At 40.2% G+C, this 19,900-nt stretch overlaps 1 protein-coding gene across 13 annotated transcripts in view; it reads right to left on the minus strand.

The window, feature by feature from the left end:
- Nucleotides 1-19,900, minus strand: part of baz2ba (bromodomain adjacent to zinc finger domain, 2Ba) — a 251,814-nt gene that overhangs the window by 85,640 nt on the left and 146,274 nt on the right. For all 13 annotated transcript variants that reach the window (XM_063052309.1, XM_063052299.1, XM_063052301.1 and 10 more), the window contains 5 exons: nucleotides 16,187-16,288; nucleotides 14,046-14,253; nucleotides 13,863-13,955; nucleotides 13,697-13,758; nucleotides 12,072-12,137 (listed from right to left, as the gene is read on the minus strand). In XM_063052309.1, coding sequence (XP_062908379.1) covers nucleotides 12,072-12,137; nucleotides 13,697-13,758; nucleotides 13,863-13,955; nucleotides 14,046-14,253; nucleotides 16,187-16,288 — 531 coding nt within the window. The remainder of the gene's footprint in view (nucleotides 1-12,071; nucleotides 12,138-13,696; nucleotides 13,759-13,862; nucleotides 13,956-14,045; nucleotides 14,254-16,186; nucleotides 16,289-19,900) is intronic.

The raw sequence follows: 19,900 nt of genomic DNA on the forward strand, positions 1-19,900 counted from the left end.
AGTGCAGCGAGCAACACTGTCATTATTTTTGACCCCTATTAGGCAGGGGTAAACTTTAGTGTAGTCTGGGGTGAAGTGTGTTTTATATTTTCTTCTTTTTTTTTGGAATACTCTGCCATGGCGCTGCAGGACACTAAACTGAACTGATGGACAATGAAAGACAGAGATCAGTTGACTGTAAAGCCCGCCCACAGAAAACTGATCGGTCTCGCTTTGTGCTAAGTAGACCTGTCAGGGTTGTTTTTCTTTTTTTCTCTCTCTCTCTTCCCCTCTTGCTCATTCTCAGAAAAAATTGATTTCTGGGATATTGTATATAATTTGCAAGAGTCACGGAGCCACTATCAACATGCGGGAGACTCCCGGAACTTCAGGGAGAGGTGGGATGTCCGATATATTACTTTTTTTGGACACACACACACACACACACACACACACACACACACACAGAGTAATTCAGCTTCTTTTCTCTTATATATTGCAAAAGTTAGCAAATTTCACTACATATGCCAGTGATATTAAACCTGATTCTGAAAACCAAAGCCACCCTCTTGCACCATCTCCTTAGCCATGTGTTAAGCTATATTATCTTCCTATTTCTAGCCTCAGTAGTACATGGTACAGGTAGCATCTAACACCCTGAAGTCACTTTGCAAGGTCTCGTCATCGGACCTATATCACGTGGACTATGAACTCTGGCTGCTCACCCTCCCCCTCAATGCTATGGACTTGATCCAAGGCACTCCTGAGTTACATAGCACCCAGGAGTCTAATTCTCTTCCACAGAACCAATGAATCCCCTGTTACCAGTGCTCGCCTCTTCTTGTCCTTCCCTGCTGAGTCACAAGCAAGCTTTTGTAAGTAAGACTTGATATTGTATGTTTGCATACTCAACTCACTCAGTTGTTTACTTAATTTGTAATGATTAGTCATACAGCACAGTGACAGGCCCTTCAATATACCAAGACAGGCCCATACAACAAACACCAATTTACACTGATCCTAATTTTTATTACATTTCCCCACTTATTAACTGTATTGACTGGCTGCATCATGACCTGGTATGAAAACACCAATGCCTTCATATGGAAAATCCTACAAAGTTTTGGATTTGGGTATTTGATCCTCCACAATATTCCGCTTGGGAATTTAAACTGGAGGTGGCAGTGTTTTTTTTTAAAAACGAGATTGAGTTGCGAGCTCGACATCAACCCGGCACAGATGGAGAATGCGCTCGGGGGCAGCCTGTCACTGGATCGAACTCGGGAACCTCCGTTCTCAAGCCCAGCACTGATCTCGCTGTGCCACCAGCCGACTTGACCCAGTACTTCATCAGTAAAGCCTTCCCCATAATTGAGCACATCTACATGAAATCCTGTCACAGGAAAGCAGATTCCATCAGAGATCCTCACCACCCTCATGTTTTTTTTCTTGCTACTGCCATCAGGGAAAAGGTACAAGAGCCTCAGGACTCACACCACCAGGTTCAAGAACAGTTACTACCCGACAACCATCAGGCTCTTGAACAAAAGGGAATAACTACACTCACTTGCCCATCCATTGAGATGTGCCTACAACCAATGATCTCACTTGAGGACTCTCTATCTTGTTATTTCATGTTATCATTACTTATTGCTATTTATTTATATTTGCATTTGCACACTTTGTTGTCTTCCGCACTCTGGTTGATCTTTCATTGATCCAGTTATAGTTACTATTCTATAGGTTTGCTGAGTATGCCTGCAGGAAAATGAATCTCAGCATTGTATATGGTGACACATATGTACTGAGATAATAAAATTTACATTGAACTTTGAACTCCACACCCACCCCCAGCCCCAATTTAACACTAGTTTACAAACAGGTACAATTTACCTACAAAGCTGCATGTCTTGAGGATGTGGAAGGAGACCAGAACACTCGGTGGAAACCCACACAGTCACTGTGAAAACATTCCAACACCCAAAAAAAAAAGCAATAGAGGTCAAAATTGAATACTGGTTACTGGAGATGTGAGACGGTGGCTCTAGAGGCTATACTGTGCCATATTCAATTCAACAAGCAAAAAGAATGCCTTTTATTTAAGAAAGTCTGTTCACCACACAAGATTCCACAACATACACCAAGACTTTCAGGTAGACAGAACTGTGTTATTGGAAGAACTCAATGCCTATAAAACAGAGCTAAGGTTCTAACTTACCCATAAAAATTGCCCATAGTGTACATTTGCTTAATATCGAACAGAAGAGTGCAAGTCCCTTGGCCCCCTATATTGTGTCAAACTAATGAACCTAATAACACCTAATCCCTTCTGCCTGTCCATGACCCACCATTCTCTGCATACGTGTGTCTAAGAGACTTTTAAATGCCCCTATAGTATCTTCCACCACCACTACCCAGCAGTACATTGCAGGCACCTGTGTAAAAAAAAACTTCCCAGGCACGTCTCCTTTGAACTCCCCTCTCACCTTAAAGCATGCCATCTAGTTTCAGAACCTGATCTTTGAAATTATTCCACAACGTCTTGAAGAAAATAAAATTTAGAACACATTTATTTTTTGTTAACTATTATCATTGCCATCTTCTTTTATTTGTGATTTATTTAAAATCATAATCTCAAGACCTTGCACAATTAAATAACCAACATGCCCACGCAATCACTATGAGTTTATTTCGCACAGTCATATTCAAACACTTTAGCAAACTGGTTCTTTGCAGCAACCACAGATTATCAAAACAAAAGTACAGTGGATTCCGGTTAACTGGGGCACATCAGCACCTGTACATTTTGGCTCAATTAAGAGGCTGCCCCAATTAGCTGAAGCTTCATGAAAGCAACTAAAAAGGCATTTTAAAAAGACAAACTGAGCAACAAATTATGTATTTAAATGAAATACAGAACAAATTAGAACACTACCAATACTACTACAGTATTATAAAACTGAATTAGCTCCAAATACTAATGACAGAGGAATTTATCCATGTCACATTCTTTTGACTGTAAATAAACAAAATCAGCTCAAACTTCTAATGTAGATAATGGACTGCCCTTATACTTTATTGTCTCTATCTCTGCCTGCCTCGATGTCGAAGGTCGAGGCTCGCCATCTGCTGTGGCTGATGTGGAAGGCTTGAAAAACGACAGTATGCTTGACTGCTTAGCCTCGTGCATTTTTCTATCATACAGTTCTTTGTAAGCGCTCAAACCATCTTGCAAGTATGCCCTAAACCAACGTACCCTTTCAAAATTAAAGTCGTACTTTTCTGCAATCATTGCAGCAAAAATCTTATGCAGTTGCTTCATGTTCAGTTCCTGGACGACTTCACTTTCAGTCTGCATTCTGTTTCGATTGTATCCTTTCCTCTTCCAATTGCATCAGCTCTTCATCTATCAGTTCTTGGTCATGGGATGCCAAAACTTCTTCAGCATCATCTTCGTCAACTTCCACAAGCCAAACTCACTTTGTCCTTACTTAGTTCACCAGATCGAAAAGCTTAATTATGTCTAATTTTTCGCTGTGTAACACCCTTACGAGCTCTTTTAGGCTTTTCCAATACCTTAGAACTCATCTTGCCAATGGCTGCTCACAGGCACGTGTTTAAGCAATGCCGGCTAGAATGAAGTTCCGGAGGAGGAGGTTGGCTGTTTGGGTGCGCGCTGCCTTTTTTCGTAACAGTGAAAACACCTTGTTAGCAAAAACAGGTAACTAATGTAGGTCTTTCATAACAGCAAGGTTTTGTAAAGCGAATGTTCAAAAAGCGGGGACACCTGTATCTCCAAGCCTGAATGCCTGAAACTGTAGTGAGCAAATCAGTTCTAAGTTCTCTTACTGCTCATCTCTTGCCAACTATCAGTGACAAAAATCACTGCTTTTGAAGACAAATACACACAATTGATGCTATTTAAAAGCTATTTGCTTGAAGGACAGTATAGCCATCTCACGGCCACACAAGTACACGTGGATGACACTAGTTAGAACCTGTTCAGCAACAGCTTCCTGCCCCAATTAATCAACAGCGTCCCAAATAAATGAAGGGGATCCCAGCTACTTTCTCAATTAGTTTTCACTCTTTAAGTGCTGTCCCAAATAAGTGGCTGCCCTGATTAACTGACGGCCCAGTTAACTGGAATCCACTGTATTTTGCTCCTGTTATTGGACAGGAATTTGCAAAGGCCAATTGGGAGAGTCAGTTAGCAAGTTTTCAAGAAGTCGGAGAAGTTAAATCAGAGCAAGGCCTACACAGTGAATGGTAAGCTGGGGAGAGACACAGAGACACAAGGGTACATGTATATTGTTCTCAATATACATGATGACACAATGATGTCACAATTAGGCAGGGTGGTGAAGACAGAATATAGCAGCTTGCAGTGCTTGATTGAGGCATTGAGTACAAGATCTTGGTGAGACTTGTCTCTATGCTACAAGAAAGAATGCAATTCAGCTAGCGAGGGTGCAGAAAAGATTCACAAGGATGGAAGGAATGAGTTACAAAGTGATATCATAAAAACTGGGACTGTTTTCCCTGGAATGAAGGAAGTTGAAAAGCAACCTTATCAAGATTTATGATGGGCATAGATAGGTTAGATAGCCTAAGTGCTTTACCCCAGATAAAACTGGAGGCACAGGGTTCTGGCGAGAGGGGAAAGATTTAAAGTGAACCCAAGGGGCAAGTTTTTCCTCTTGAGCTACAAGAGGAAGTGGTAGTGGAGGGTATCATTATAGCATTTGAAAGACATTTGGTCAGCTACATGGATGCAGGGGTTCTCAACCTTTTTTATGCTATAGACCCTTACCATTAACCGAGGGGTCCATAGACCCCAGGTTGAGAATCCCTGGTTTAGAGGGATATGGGCCAATTGCAGTCAAATGGGTCTAGCTCAGGTTGGCACGTATGGGTTGAGCCAAAGAGCCTGCTTTGTGCAACATAACTCTGACTCCACCAGTACACAAAATTGATGAGGTACCTTATATCATCAGGTTTAAAACCCAAATTTTGCTGCAATAGCAAATTTACAAAAAAGTGTTATAAACTATTACTTGCATTTATTTTCCAACAACACATTTGCACAATTACTGAAATACATTATAATAAATACTGTGACTAACACATCGATAGTGCTTTGGGTTAACAAAGAGTAGATGGACAAATTTTTAAGTGGCCCAAATTTTGTAGTTGGCAGCAAAGGAATAACTTTGGAAAAAAAGTGCCCACAAATACTTATCAGGTTCCAGAATGTTTACTGCCCAAGTCTAGTATAACCTTGAACTAATCCCATCATTTACAGCAACTAGCAAAGGTAAAACTACAAGCAGACTAAGCAGTCAATCAGACTGAGGAATTCTCAGACAGAAATCCCGAAAAGTCACTATAATTTGTAACTGATTAAAGATTATAAAAGTGATTTCACAAAAAGCAAGATTATTTAGGCTAAACACTGAATAAAGATGACACTGCACACTTACAAAATTAATACCTTATGGGTCAGAACCGTTATTCCACATCTATACTCAACATACAGTACTATACAACATGTAGTACTGTATAAAAGTTTTAGGTACTTGTAAAAAAAAAATTGTAAAGCAAAGATGGTTTTAAAGATAATGAAATGAAATGTTTTTAAATATCAAAAAATACTATAAAGTCCAGTAAACAGTAAAACACTAAATCAAATCAATATTTATTATGACCTTTAAAACTGCATAAATTTTCTTAAGTATATTGCTGTGCAGTTTTATAAAAAAAATTGGCTGGTAGATTGTCCCAAGCATCTTGGAGAACCTGCCACAGTTCTTCTGCAGACTCTGGCTGTCTCACTTGCTTCTGTCTCTCCAGGTAATCCCAGACAGCCTTGACGATGTTGCATCTGGGCTCTGTGGAGGCCAGACCATCTGTTGCAGAACACCTTGTATTTCTTTTCATTGAAGATACTGTAGGTCTTTATGGCATTGGTCATGTGTTTGGGGGTCACTGTCATCCTGCAGGATGAAGTTTGTATCAATCAGATACCTCCCATGGATGAGAATCTGTTTGCACTTTTCAACACTGAGGAATCCATTAATTCTGACCAGATCACCAATTCCATTTGCAGAAATGCAACCCGAACTTGCAGGAAAACTCCGCTGAGCTCCACTGTTGGCTGCAGATACTCATCTATGTAGAGATCACCAGCTCTTCTATGGACAAACTGCCTCCTGCTTCAGCCTCCTTCAAGTCAGTAGTTGTCTTTCAGGAAGAGTTACTGCCAAAATGCAATTCCTCCAAAGTTGAAACAAAGCCAAGAGATTCACATATGCACGGAAACACAAGGACTGGTGTGCTGAACAATGGCAGCAAGTGCTCCAGACTGATAAGTCAAAAAATTGAAATTTTTGGCTCAAACAGGGGGCAGAGAAGAGCTGGATGAGTGTCTGCAGCCAAATGACAGAGGTCTCCTGCAGGTTCAGGCCTGCATTTTTGCAAATGGAATTGATGATCTGGTCAAAATTAATGGAATCCTCAATGCTGAGAAGTACAAACAGATTATCAACCATCACACAATACCATCAGACAGGCATCTGATTGGTCCCAATTTCATACTGCAGCAGAACAATGACCCCAAACACACAGCCAAGGTCATAAAGAACAATCTTTAGCAAAAAGGAGAACAAAGAGTTCTGTAACAGATGTATTGCCTCCAGAGAGTCCTGATCTCAATATCATCAAGGCTGTCAGTGATTACCTTGAGTGACAGAGGCAAGTAAGACAGCCAAAGTGTGTAGAAGTATGGTAAATTCTCCAAGATGCTTGGAACAACCTACCATCTGACTCTCTTATAAAACTGCACAACAATGTAACCCAAGATAAATGATGCAGTTTTAAAGGCAAAGGAAAGTTAACTTTAAAGTTCATAAAAAGTTCATTAAATAAAATTCTTCCATTATTTTTGAAAGCATCTTCGCCTTACAGATGTTTTTTACATGCACTGAAGATTTTTGCACAGTACTGTAGATTTAAGAATCATGGCTAACCCTTACACAATGCTAAAAGCATCTTAAACAGTTTTAACACAGTAAACAATGCATAGAAAACAACTTGGCTTCATGTCAAATTGCATTGGTTCTGTGTACATTGCAACAATACATCTCCAGGGAGTGGGATATAAACCAAAATAATTTCCATACTTTAGCATTTAGCTGTGTCGGGGTTGCCATTTTTTCTGCATGTAAAAAGATGCTGCAAACTGACAACTACAAATTCAGGAGTAATAATTTGCACAGATTAAAGGAGCTAAAACATTTATGCACGGTTATTTATTCATATTTTAAAACTTGATCACAAATAGCTGCTTTTTTAAAAAAAAACAAAATAACACAGAATTGATAATCATTGTTTAAAAGCAGCATTGCAGAAAATGCATTCTGCTAAAGTAGGGGCCTTTTATTTTGTTACAAACCCTGGACTCTGGCAAACTTTAAAAGATAAAAGATTAGCTTTATTTGGCATATGTACAATAATGTGCAAAAGTCTTGCGCACATATTTATAGCTAGGGTGCCTAAAACTTTTGCGTAACAGTCATAGTCATACTTTATTAATCCCGGGGGAAATTGGTTTTCGTTACAGTTGCTTCATAAATAATAAATAGTAATAGAACCATAAATAGTTAAGTAGTAATATGTAAATTATGCCACTGGTAATTTTACAGTGTGTATTGCACTCTACTGCTGTCGCAAAATAAAAACGATTTTCATGACAGATGAGTGATGCAGAAGTATGGCAAACCCGATTCTGATATGGGTCTCTCTTGTGGACCGAGAATGGAAAGCGAGTGGAGAGAGGGGAATCATGACTGGGAAAAGGGGAAGGGAGAGAGGAGGGAACAGGAAGCACTAGACAGACATTCTGAAATGATCAATAAACCAATTGCTCATAATCAAATGACCTTGCCTCGAGTCTCGGGGCTGGATGTGTCTGCACCCTCGCCACAGCCCCCACCCCCCCGACCAGGCACTCTTTCTCTGCTACCTGTCCCACACCTCTCCGGTAGTGCTCCACCCTCACCATTCCCAACATACTTTGCTCCTGACAGATTTACAAACTCACTCTCTGCTCCACATCAACAACTACAGTACTGTGCCAGAAGTCTTAGGCATCCTAGTCTTACACACCCTAGCTGTGCAAGCCTTTTTTTCACAGTACTGTACAGTGAAATGCTTTTTTTTGCGTCAATGACCGACACAGTCAAGAGTTTTTACTGGGGGCATCCCACAAGTGTCTCCATTCTTCCAGTGCCAACATAGCAGGCCTACAACTTACTAACCTAACCTCACACGTCTTTAGAATGTGGGAAGAAACTGGAGCATGTACAAATTACTTACAGACAGTGGTGGAAGAACTTGACCTTTTATCGCTGGCATTATAACCTCACGCTACAGTGCTGCTCCCTTTACTTTCGACAATAAGACATGGCTGTTAATACTTTTATTTAAGCAAAGTGGCAACATTAAAGGAAGGCTAATTTGACAAAGGAGCACAACAACGATTAGTTCCTCTTGCAAGAAACCTCCATGTAACATAGTGGTTACTTGAGCTCAGCACATCATGGAAACCAGCCTCCCCATTATGGACTCTTCTCGCTGCCTCGGTACAGCAGTTGGCAAAGACCCCACCCACCCCGAAGGTTCACACTTCACCCCTCTCCCATCAGACATGGGGTATAAAAGCCTGTCTAGGATACCATCAGGCTCAAGGCAGATTGAATTCCTGAATACAACAAGATGGATTCTTGACTTCATAGTCTACCATATGGTCTTGCACCTTATTGACGACATACACTGCATCTTCCTTCTAACACTTTAGACTGCACTCTTATTGTTTTCCCTTGGAGTACCTCAATGTACTGTTGCAATAAATTGGTCTGTATGAACAACATGAAACATGAGCATTTGTCACAGTTCCTCATTACATTTGACAATAATAAACCAATTTGCCAATTTAAAAGCAGATGGGCCAGTGCTGAATTCACAGTAATGGGGAACCCAAAAAAATTACCCTTGAAAGATACCACAGCCTTTGGCAAACAGTAACAGGCTTGATTCCATGTTAAAATGGTAGATAACAGTGATTCTATTTGCAACTATTGCCTTCCAAAATTAGGGCAATAACACATCTTTGAGCCAAGGAACATGCTGGTACTTTGAAACAGGGTGATTCACATTTTCATTAAAACAAGGAATCTGATGAACAAACAATTGCTTTCTATTGAAAAATAAAAATTATTTGAATTCCTTAAAAGCTAGACAAAGCATGTTTCATGCAACTTGAAAAAACATTTCACATAGCCTTGAGAAATCATCAATTCACATTATAGCTAAATGACAAGCTACACATCTAAATGATTTAAATATATAGTACATACACCAAAAGTAACAGGCAAAATAACAAGACAAAAAAAGAAAAATGAATTGAAAGAATTCAATCCTCCTTTACTTTCCAAACCAGTCTTTCAATTATCAGCAAATCAAAGAAAGCCTGCTCACTCATCAACATTATTCCTGGCTGTTGTCCATGGGAATGGTACCGGAGGATTGGAGGGAGGATTGGAGGGAGGTGAATGTTGTTCCCTTGTTCAAAAAAGGTAGTAGGGATAGTCCGGGTAATTATAGACCAGTGAGCCTTGTGTCTGTGGTGGGAAAGCTGTTGGAAAAGATTCTTAGAGATAGGATCTATAGGCATTTAGAGAATCATGGTCTGATCAGGGACAGTCAGCATGGCTTTATGAAGGGCAGATCGTGTCTAACAAGCCTGATAGAGTTCTTTGAGGAGGTGACCAGGCATATAGATGAGGGTAGTGCAGTGGATGTGATCTATATGGATTTTAGTAAGGCATTTGACAAGGTTCCACACGGTAGGCTTATTCAGAAAGTCAGAAGGCATGGGATCCAGGGAAGTTTGGTCAGGTAGATTCAGAATTGGCTTGCCTGCAGAAGGCAGAGGGTGGTGGTGGAGGGAGTACATTCAGATTGGAGGATTGTGACTAGTGGTGTCCCACAAGGATCTGTTCTGGGACCTCTACTTTCTGTGATTTTTATTAATGACCTGGATGTGGGGGTAGAAGGGTGGGTTGGCAAGTTTGCAGACGACACAAAGGTTGGTGGTGTTGTAGATAGTGTAGAGGATTGTCAAAGATTGCAGAGAGACATTGATAGGATGCAGAAGTGGGCTGAGAAGTGGCAGATGGAGTTCAACCCGGAGAAGTGTGAGGTGGTACACTTTGGAAGGACAAACTCCAAGGCAGAGTACAAAGTAAATGGCAGGATACTTGGTAGTGTGGAGGAGCAGAGGGATCTCGGGGTACATGTCCACAAATCCCTGAAAGTTGCCTCACAGGTGGATAGGGTAGTTAAGAAAGCTTATGGGGTGTTAGGTTTCATAAGTCGAGGGATAGAGTTTAAGAGTCGCGATGTAATGATGCAGCTCTATAAAACTCTGGTTAGGCCACACTTGGAGTACTGTGTCCAGTTCTGGTCACCTCACTATAGGAAGGATGTGGAAGTATTGGAAAGGGTACAGAGGAGATTTACCAGGATGCTGCCTGGTTTAGAAAGTATGCATTATGATCAGAGATTAAGGGAGCTAGGGCTTTACTCTTTGGAGAGAAGGAGGATGAGAGGAGACATGATAGAGGTGTACAAGATAATAAGAGGAGTAGATAGAGTGGATAGCCAGCGCCCCTTCCCCAGGGCACCACTGCTCAATACAAGAGGACATGGCTTTAAGGTAAGGGGTGGGAAGTTCAAGGGGGATATTAGAGGAAGGTTTTCTATTCAGAGAGTGGTTGGTGCGTGGAATGCACTGCCTGAGTCAGTGGTGGAGGCAGATACACTAGTGAAGTTTAAGAGACTACTAGACAGGTATATGGAGGAATCTAAAGTGGGGGCTTATATGGGAGGCAGGGTTTGAGGGTCAGCAGAACATTGTGGGCCGAAAGGCCTGTACTGTGCTGTACTATTCTATGTTCTATGTTCATTATTTGTTTTACTTAAATGACTATAAATCAAAGAAGCAATGTTAAGAAAAATGCAGTTCTCAAATTAAGTTAGGTATAATGCTAAAGCTATTCACAAAATATTAGACATCCCTGCAAGAACTTACTTCACATTCTATTCTAAAACCAGAGCTTCGAAGTGGAAATTTTGTTAATTTATTAGGAAACTGGGATTTATCACCTTTAGATATCAATTTTCAGAAATTTTAACATGTGTCACTTCAACAAACCATGTTAGAAAACAAACAAGGAAAATGAGAATTCTACCTTCTGTGGAAGAACAGTTTTCAATATTTTGGATAATTGGGACCCTTAATTTAAAAAAAACTGAAACCACATAATTTGCATTGTTTAAATATCTGAATTGTGAACAGAGACACCAGTTAGGCAAGTCCAAACACAAGTAGAATGATAATTTTTTTTTTAAACACGAAGTTGGTCCTTGGAGATTTAATCAAGAGAAACACTGCCAAACATTTGGATAATAAGATTTACAAAATTCACCATGTGGAAACAAATGTGAGAGAAATATGTTTTCAAATAATTAAGCAACAGCAAAATTATTTTGTAGAGGAGATGACTGAATAAGCTTCTAATGATTTAAGCAGATACTGCAAATCCACAGTAAAAGGTTGAACAAAAATGAGGTAAAATGAGCTATTCAAGTTACTGAAAATCCTAAAAATGAATCCTCCATTGCTGGCTTTTTGGTGAGGGATCTAGTTTCTTACAAATTGAGAATGGAGTTGTACTTAAGTTAAACCTTTCACCAAATGCTCCTTTTGGCAAAAGAATTATAATTTCCTAATGCTGTAAATTATCATATTTCTGCATTTCACTGCTTATGTTTGTCTTCCTTTAGTTATTTTTGATTCTACATACATTAACATTGGCAAGAAATGTTACCTTATGTATTAGTTTCTGGAATAGCCCTTACACAACACACACACATACACTAAAACACAAAACAAAACTGAACAATCTAGACATCACATCAGATAATGTATTTTATATTAACATGCAAAATAAAACCCATTGCGATTCTACCTCTAGAATTTGTTGAGCTCTCAGTTCCTTCTCCATTCTAATTTGCTGAATTCTTCTGATTTTTTCCTGTCAAGAAATATACAGAAGGAATATTAATAAAATTAGTTCATAAAAAATTAACAAAGATGCCATCATTACGGTCAGTATTATACTGTAAATATAATGGAACACACACTTATAGGAACATTTCTTCGTTTACCTGTGAATCTGAGTAGCACCTCCAGAGGCCATAGTTTTGAAGATCAGAACAATGTAAATTGCCTTCACTGGAAATGGCACTCAGGTAGCCAAAGTACAAATCATACTGAAACTGCCTTTGAGCAACTAACTTCTAGATCTGCACAATCAATTTGAATTAATGCTCATTTAACAAGAACAACTCTACATTTCTGCAATGACTACTTTTCTGATATTCCGATCAAAATGAATTACCTAATTATACACTGATAACATAATTACACAATACAGTGGGTGTTAAAAAAATTTAGTAATAGGTTTTCAGTGAATATTTTATCTTTCAATGCCCCGGAATTGTTAGTCCATTCCTGAAAAACATTTATTATTAATGTATTTTTCTTCGAAACTACTGCCTTAAGTCCAGAGGTGCACTGCAAAAAGACAAAGCTGAATAATATTTTCCAGTAATTATATTTGAACTGGAATATGTAACTGTTACAATAGCAATACATCTTAGCCATGCAGTAATCCTGTCATATTAATCACTTTAATTACTTTGTGTTTGTTCATTACTTTTTTGTAGTCACCTACTTTTATGCTCAAAAAAAACCCCACAATGGAACAGGTCAGGTTCAGCTGCAGCCTGACTCAGAAAAACATTTTATATAATGCTGTAACAATCCTACTCAAATGAATAGTTTTCTATCCTTCAAAGATTTGAAATTCACATTTTGAACACAAAGCACTTTTATATATTCCAAAGTGCATCAACAATTGGTGACAAACAATGGGGATGTTCATAACATGAATTTGGATCTTTTGGGAAGTTGGTTATAACTGGCCAAAGAGATTAAGTCAGGACTACTGAAGCTTAGCATCTTGGCAGTTGAAGCCTCAAATGGCAGTGATAGAGGGAGTAACATGAGGGACAAGCAAATACTTCCTTAAGGAAAGCTTCTTTATCAAGTCATTGTATACTGAAGATTACGAAGGTGCACTGCAGAAAAATGTTGCAGAGATTTGAAGATAAAATTGTCACTATGAAACTGCTTAAACAGAGGCCAATACAGGTCCGCAAAAAACATTGAGGAGTGTCAAAGCAACCCAAAAACAGAATACGTACAAATAAGTTAGATATAGATAGAGAGTTAGGGAACCGAAAGACAACTTACTTCTATAATTACACATATGACACCAATATAATCAGCTGTACACATAACAGTAGGTATACAAGATGACCTGGAATTAACAACCGCCAGCAAAAGTGTAGAATAAAATTATACTTCACAATATTTTGCAATACATAGTCTACAAGACATTGATTAATACCGCACAGAGCAAACGTGCATAGACCGAAAATGTAAACAAGACCAAAAATCCTAAGAAAACACACAAGGTTGTGAAACTGGCAATCTTCAAAGCAGCAAATGACACACATAGGAGAGTACCTGCTGTCTCATCATCTTTAGCTGCTCCTTTTGTTTCCGTTTTTCTTCTGCCGCCATTATTGCTGGAAAGAATATTTGTTCAGTAAATTCAGCTGATCTAAACAATCCAAAATTTAAATATTTTTGTGGAATATCTAAAATTCAATCCATTCCCATCAGTACTTACCTTGTTGTTTTCTAGCTTCCTTAGCTCTTTGTGCCAGTGCCTGCTTTTCAAGTTTCTGCATCATCTTTAATTCTGCTGCTTTCCTGGCATAGGCTGCACACACATTTAATTTAAAAAATTCAATGCATTAAGTAACTTGTATTACATAATAAGATGCAGAACTAGTAATTTGTACAGGTTTACCTTGGGCTTCCAGTTTCCGCAACAATTTTGCATCACAATTCTTTTGTAAGTCTGGCCTTGCGATATTTGGAGGCCTGCCTTTCCTACGCTTCATTTTTGACTCATCTCGAGCACGTTTTTCTGGATTTGGTGGGCGACCTCTCCGTCCTTCCATAGCCTTTATTTTAGGCATTATTTCCTCATTTTTTAAATGACACCACTGCATACCCTGAAATAAATGCAAACTTTTCTTAAACATTAGTCTGAGCTACACCTTCTTTCAATGTTAAATTCAAGCTCACCATGTTCATGGGTGAATTTAAGCAGTATTTCATAATTTTTTCAAAATAATCTCATAAATTAACTTGTGCTAGAATTAAACCCCAACGGGGAAATATTAACTAGGCAAACTACAACTCAGCATTTTTAAATGCAGAAGGTTAACAATTTCATGTTATAAGCATTTTCTATATATATGTATTTCATATTGTTTGTCCCACAATATTTTCACTTCATTATTTCAGATAATCTATGCCTGAAAGATTTACTGTTTCTCTTTTCATATACTGTAAGTCACACTGGATATTTCCAACTTGCTTGATTTTATTTCATTCCTATTCCCAAACCAATCTGCCAGCCTCAGCATTCTCCACAGAAAGGGTGAGGCCAGACACAAACTAGAAGAACATCAGCTCATATTCTGCCTGGGTAGTCTACAATCCAATGCTATGAACACTACATTTTCCAATTTCAGGATATCCTTACCCCCCCCGACCACTACCTGACCTCCAAATCTTTGACCCACTTTGGTCCTCCCACTTGTTTTTCCATATGCCCCCAGCTCACTTCACTCAGTTTTATCCCCTGCCCCAACTGGTTACATTCACCTGTCAACCAATTTTTTCATAAGGTCCCCTATCCTCTTCTGTACCTGGATTCAGATGCTCACCAGCCCTTTTTTTACCTGGTTCCACTTATTACCATCCCTCGCTATTAGGGTCCAGTATTTGTTCTTGTCTCCAACTATAACCCTCCAAGTCTGTTCTACCTTCTCCCTCCCCTCCCCCCAGCTGTTGGCCTTTTTGCTTCCTTCCTTGACAGTCTCTGTCTATCACGGCAGGCCTGTCTCCCAGCCTCTCTTCTCCCACCTGGCTCCATCTGCCCATCACCCCTTGCTTCACCTGAATCCGCCTACCAGCCCCACCACACCCTCTCTCCCTTTATTCTGGCTACCCTTCTCCTCTGTTCTCAGTCATGGTGCAAGACCCACCAAGTTCCTCCACCAGCTTGCTTTTTGCTTCAGATTTCAGCATATACCATCTTTCCATTTTTGCCCCCTTCCCCATACTCCCCACCACACATTTCTGTCACCCTCCCTCTCCTAATTCCATAAAGCTACAACCTACATATTTCACCCACCAATTTAATCCCCGATCAACCCTGTTCCCTTCCTGCTTCTGGTTGTAAGCATTCCATTATCAGGTTGCCATGATGGCAATCTTTGTGTTCTTGCGTATGATCCTCCTGAACGTCTGCATCTTCACCCATCTCCTCCTGTTTTTTATTTTAATCTGCCTAGATCTATCACCCATCTGCCATTGTTTTCCAAATCCAAACCCACCTTCCCCCGCCACCCCCCAACTTGGCTCGATCTGCCCATTCACTCCTCCTCAGTCCACTTCACTTTAAGTCCTCACTCAGGGTTCCAACCCAAATCATCATCAGTTTCTTCACCCCTACACAGATGCTGCTTGATGTGCTGGGTGCCTCCATCAGGCCATTTGTTGCTCCGAGATCCGACACCTGCACTCTTTTGTCCCTTGTTCCATCAGACAGGTTCATATTAGGAGTACTTATTGAACCAATCACCTTCTTTTACCTTATTCTGATAAGAAATTTGCTTTTAATTTAGCTTGAATACCATCAACAGAAATTCAACTAAACACAACTCTCTTCTCTCATGCATTCATGGAAGCCTGAGCAATTTTCTCCATCTTTAGTTCACAGCTATAATCTACATCTGAATATCTTACTCTGCATGGTAAAATATACATAAACCTAAGGTTTAACCACAGATCTTCCTCATACCCTCAGTCCCTCACTATGAAACACACAGACTCTTAGTTTCAACTGACGAGAATATCTAATATTTGCAACATTACCTGAGGCCCATCTCTGGCTTCATAGAAGTCACCAATATTCATTTTTGAACTGAAGCTGAAGTTGTCCCTTGTAATGTCTGTTATTCCATTCCTTGCAAGATACTGCAGAAAAAGGGACAAAAGTAAATAATAGAATCATTGTTTATTTTATACAAATGCTTACAGGATGATGCAAATGTAATTTAAGTTGATGTAAGTAAATCAGCCAGTGAATTCCCTGTATTAATGATTCAATTTTTAAGTGGTTTTATTTAAAAAAAATGTCAGACATGAGCATTATAAGAATTAAAACCAGCACACTCAAGGAAGAAACTAAAATTATCCTCACTGTTAAACAGTATTTTCTGGGAAATTATAATGAATACATTATTAATATTATGCTGCTTTATAAGTGAGAGGGTATGACTTCCACGGCTGATTGTGGGCAATAGATTCCACAGATTCACTACCCTATGGCTAAAGAAATACCTCATTTCTGTTCAAAATGGACAGGCATCTATTCTGAGGCTGTGTTTTCTGGTCCTAGACTCTTCCACTAGAAGATATATCCTCTCTTCATCCAAATTCACTATTTGATAGGTTTCAGTGAGATCCCTCACCCCACCGCATTCTTCTAAACTCCAGCAAGGCCCAGAGCCAAATTCTTGAGTTAACTTTTTCATTCTTGGAATCATTCTTGTGAACTTCTCTGGACCCTCTCCAGTGCCAGCACGTCTTTTCTTAGGTAAGGGCCCGAAACTGCTCCTAATACTCTACTGCAGTCTGGCCAATGGCTAAAAAAGCCTCAACGTTACAACCTTGCTCTTATATTCTCGTCCTCTTGAAATAAATATTAATATTGTAAACAACAGGAATTCTGCAGATGCTGGAAATTCAAGCAACACACATCAAAGTTGCTGGTGAACGCAGCAGGCCAAGGCAGCATCTCTAGGAAGAGGTACAGTCAACGTTTCAGGCTGAGACCCTTTGTCAGGTCAGATACAATTAATATTGTATTTGCCTTCCTCACCACTGACTCAACCTAAAATCACGGAATCCTGCACAAGGACTCTAACGCCTCTTCACTGGCCCTATCCCCTTTCCCCCTCCTGACGGTCATGCAGTTACCAGTGTACTTCCCTGTGTGTCTTGTTGATCAACTCCTCAGCCTCCTTACACAGACCGAAAGCAGCTGCAGCTGGACGCACTTGCTGGAGTCGTCAGGGACACTGGACGTCTCCCTGCCTTTCCACATCACACAAGAGCAGCATCTCACTATCCTTCCTGACATCTGGCAGGCAGGTTTGCCTCTGCAACACGGGTGTGTTTAAACTAAGTAGTGGGGGGGGGGGGGGGAAACGAACTGGAAATATATGGATGGAGATAAAGGGAAAGTGAGAATAAGGAAAGTTAAGAAAGACAGCAGCATCAACAGAGCAGAAAGCTCAAGAAGGGATCGTACAGTATGGCCAAGTGAAATAGGAATTGATATGGGAGGTCAGGGGAGTATTGTACATGAATGCACAGAGTATAAGAAATAAAGTGGATGAGCTTGAGGCTTAGTTGGAAATTGGTAAGTATGATGCTGTGGGAATAACAGAGACATGGCTTCAAGTGCACAGGGCCTGGGAAATGAATATTCAAGGTATATGTCCTATCGAAAGGACAGACTGATGGGCAGAGAGAGTGGGGTGGCTCTGTTGGTGAGGAATGATATTCAGTTCCTTGCGAGGGGGGACATAGAATCAGGAAACGTAGAGTCAGTATGGATAGAACTCAGAAATTCTAAGGGTAGAAAGACCCTAATGGGAGTTATCTACAGGCCCCCCAAACAGTAGTCTGGATGTAGGGTGCAAGTTCAATCAAGAGTTAAAATTGGCATGTAGTAAAGGTAATGCTACAGTTGTTATGGGGGACTTCAACTGCAGGTAGACTGGAGGAATCAGGTTGGTACTGGACCCCATGAAAGAGAGTCTGTGCAGTCCCTCCGAGATGGATTCTTAGAACAGCTTGTACTGGAGCCTACCAGAGAGAACGCAATTCTAGATTTAGTGTTGTGCAATGAACCGGATTTGATCAGGGACCTCGAGGTAAAGGAGCCATTAGGAGGTAGTGACCATAATATGATAAGTTTTAATCTACAATTTGAGAGGGAGAAGGGAAACTCGGAAGTGTCAGTATTACAGTTGAACAAAGGGAACTATGGTGCTATGAGGGAGGAGCTGGCCAAAGTTCAATGGAACAATACCCTAGCAGGGATGACAGTGGAACAGCAATGGCAAGTGTTTCTGGGAATAATGCGGAAGGTGCAGGATCAGTTCATTCCAAAGAGGAAGAAAGATCCTAAGGGGAGTAAGGGGAGGCCGTGGTTGACAAGGGAAGTAATGGATAGTATAAAAATAAAAGAGAAGTAGTAAAACATAGCAAAGACGAGTGGGAAGCCGGAGGATTGGGAAACTTTTAAAGAGCAACAGAAGGTAAGTAAAAAGGCAATACGTGGAGAGAAAATGAGGTACGAAGGTAAACTAGCCAAGAATATAAAGGAGGATAGTAAAAGCTTCTTTAGGTATGTGAAAAGGGAAAAAAAATTGTTAGGACCAAAATTGGGCCCTTGAAGATAGAAGCGGATGAATTCATTATGGAGAACAAGGAAATGGCAGACGAGTTGAACAGGTACTTTGGATCTGTCTTCACTAGGGAAGACACAAACAATCTCCCAGATGTAATAGTGGCCAAAGGACCTAGGGTAATGGATGAATTGAAGAAAATTTATATTAGGCAGGAATTGGTGTTGGATAGGCTATTGGGTCTGAAGGCTGATAAGTCCCCGGGACCTGATGGTCTGCATCCCAGGGTACTTAAGGAGGTGGCTTTAGAAATCATGGACGCATTGGTAATCATTTTCCAATGTTCTATAGATTCAGGATCAGTTCCTGTGGATTGGAGGCTGGCTAATGTTGTCCCTCTCTTCAAGAAGGGAGGAAGAGAAAAAACAGGGAATTATAGACCGGTTAGCCCGACGTCGGTGGTGGGAAAGATGCTGGAGTCAATTATAAAAGATGAAATTACGACACATCTGGATAGTAGTAACAGGATTGGTCCGAGTCAGCATGGATTTACGAAGGGGAAATCGTGCTTGACTAATCTTCTGGAATTTTTTTGAGGATGTAACTATGAGAATGGACAAGGGAGAGCCAGTGGATGTAGTGTACCTGGACTTTCAGAAAGCCTTTGATAAAGTCCCACATAGGAGATTAGTAGGCAAAATTAGGGCACATGGTATTGGGGGCAGAGTACTGACATGGATTGAAAATTGGTTGGCTGACAGAAAACAAACAGTAGCAATTAATGGGTCCCTTGTGGGGTACCGCCGGATTCAGTGCTCGGACCGCAGCTGTTTACAATATATATTAATGATTTAGATGAGGGAATTAAAAGTAACATTAGCAAATTTGCCTATGACACAAAGCTGGGTGGCAGTGTGAAATGTGGGGAGGACGTTATGAGAATGCAGGGTGACTTGGACAGGCTGGGTGAGTGGGCAGATGCATGGCAGATGCAGTTTACTGTGGATAAATGTGAGGTTATCCACTTTGGTGGTAAGAACGGGAAGGCACATTATTATCTAAATGGAGTCAAGTTAGGAAAAGGGGAAGCACAACAAGATCTAGGTGTTCTTGTACATCAGTCACTGAAAGCAAGCATGCAAGTACAGCAGGCAGTGAAGAAAGCTAA

This window comes from Mobula hypostoma, chromosome 6 (genome assembly GCF_963921235.1).
Source record: "Mobula hypostoma chromosome 6, sMobHyp1.1, whole genome shotgun sequence".
In the NCBI taxonomy this organism is placed as follows: domain Eukaryota; kingdom Metazoa; phylum Chordata; class Chondrichthyes; order Myliobatiformes; family Myliobatidae; genus Mobula; species Mobula hypostoma.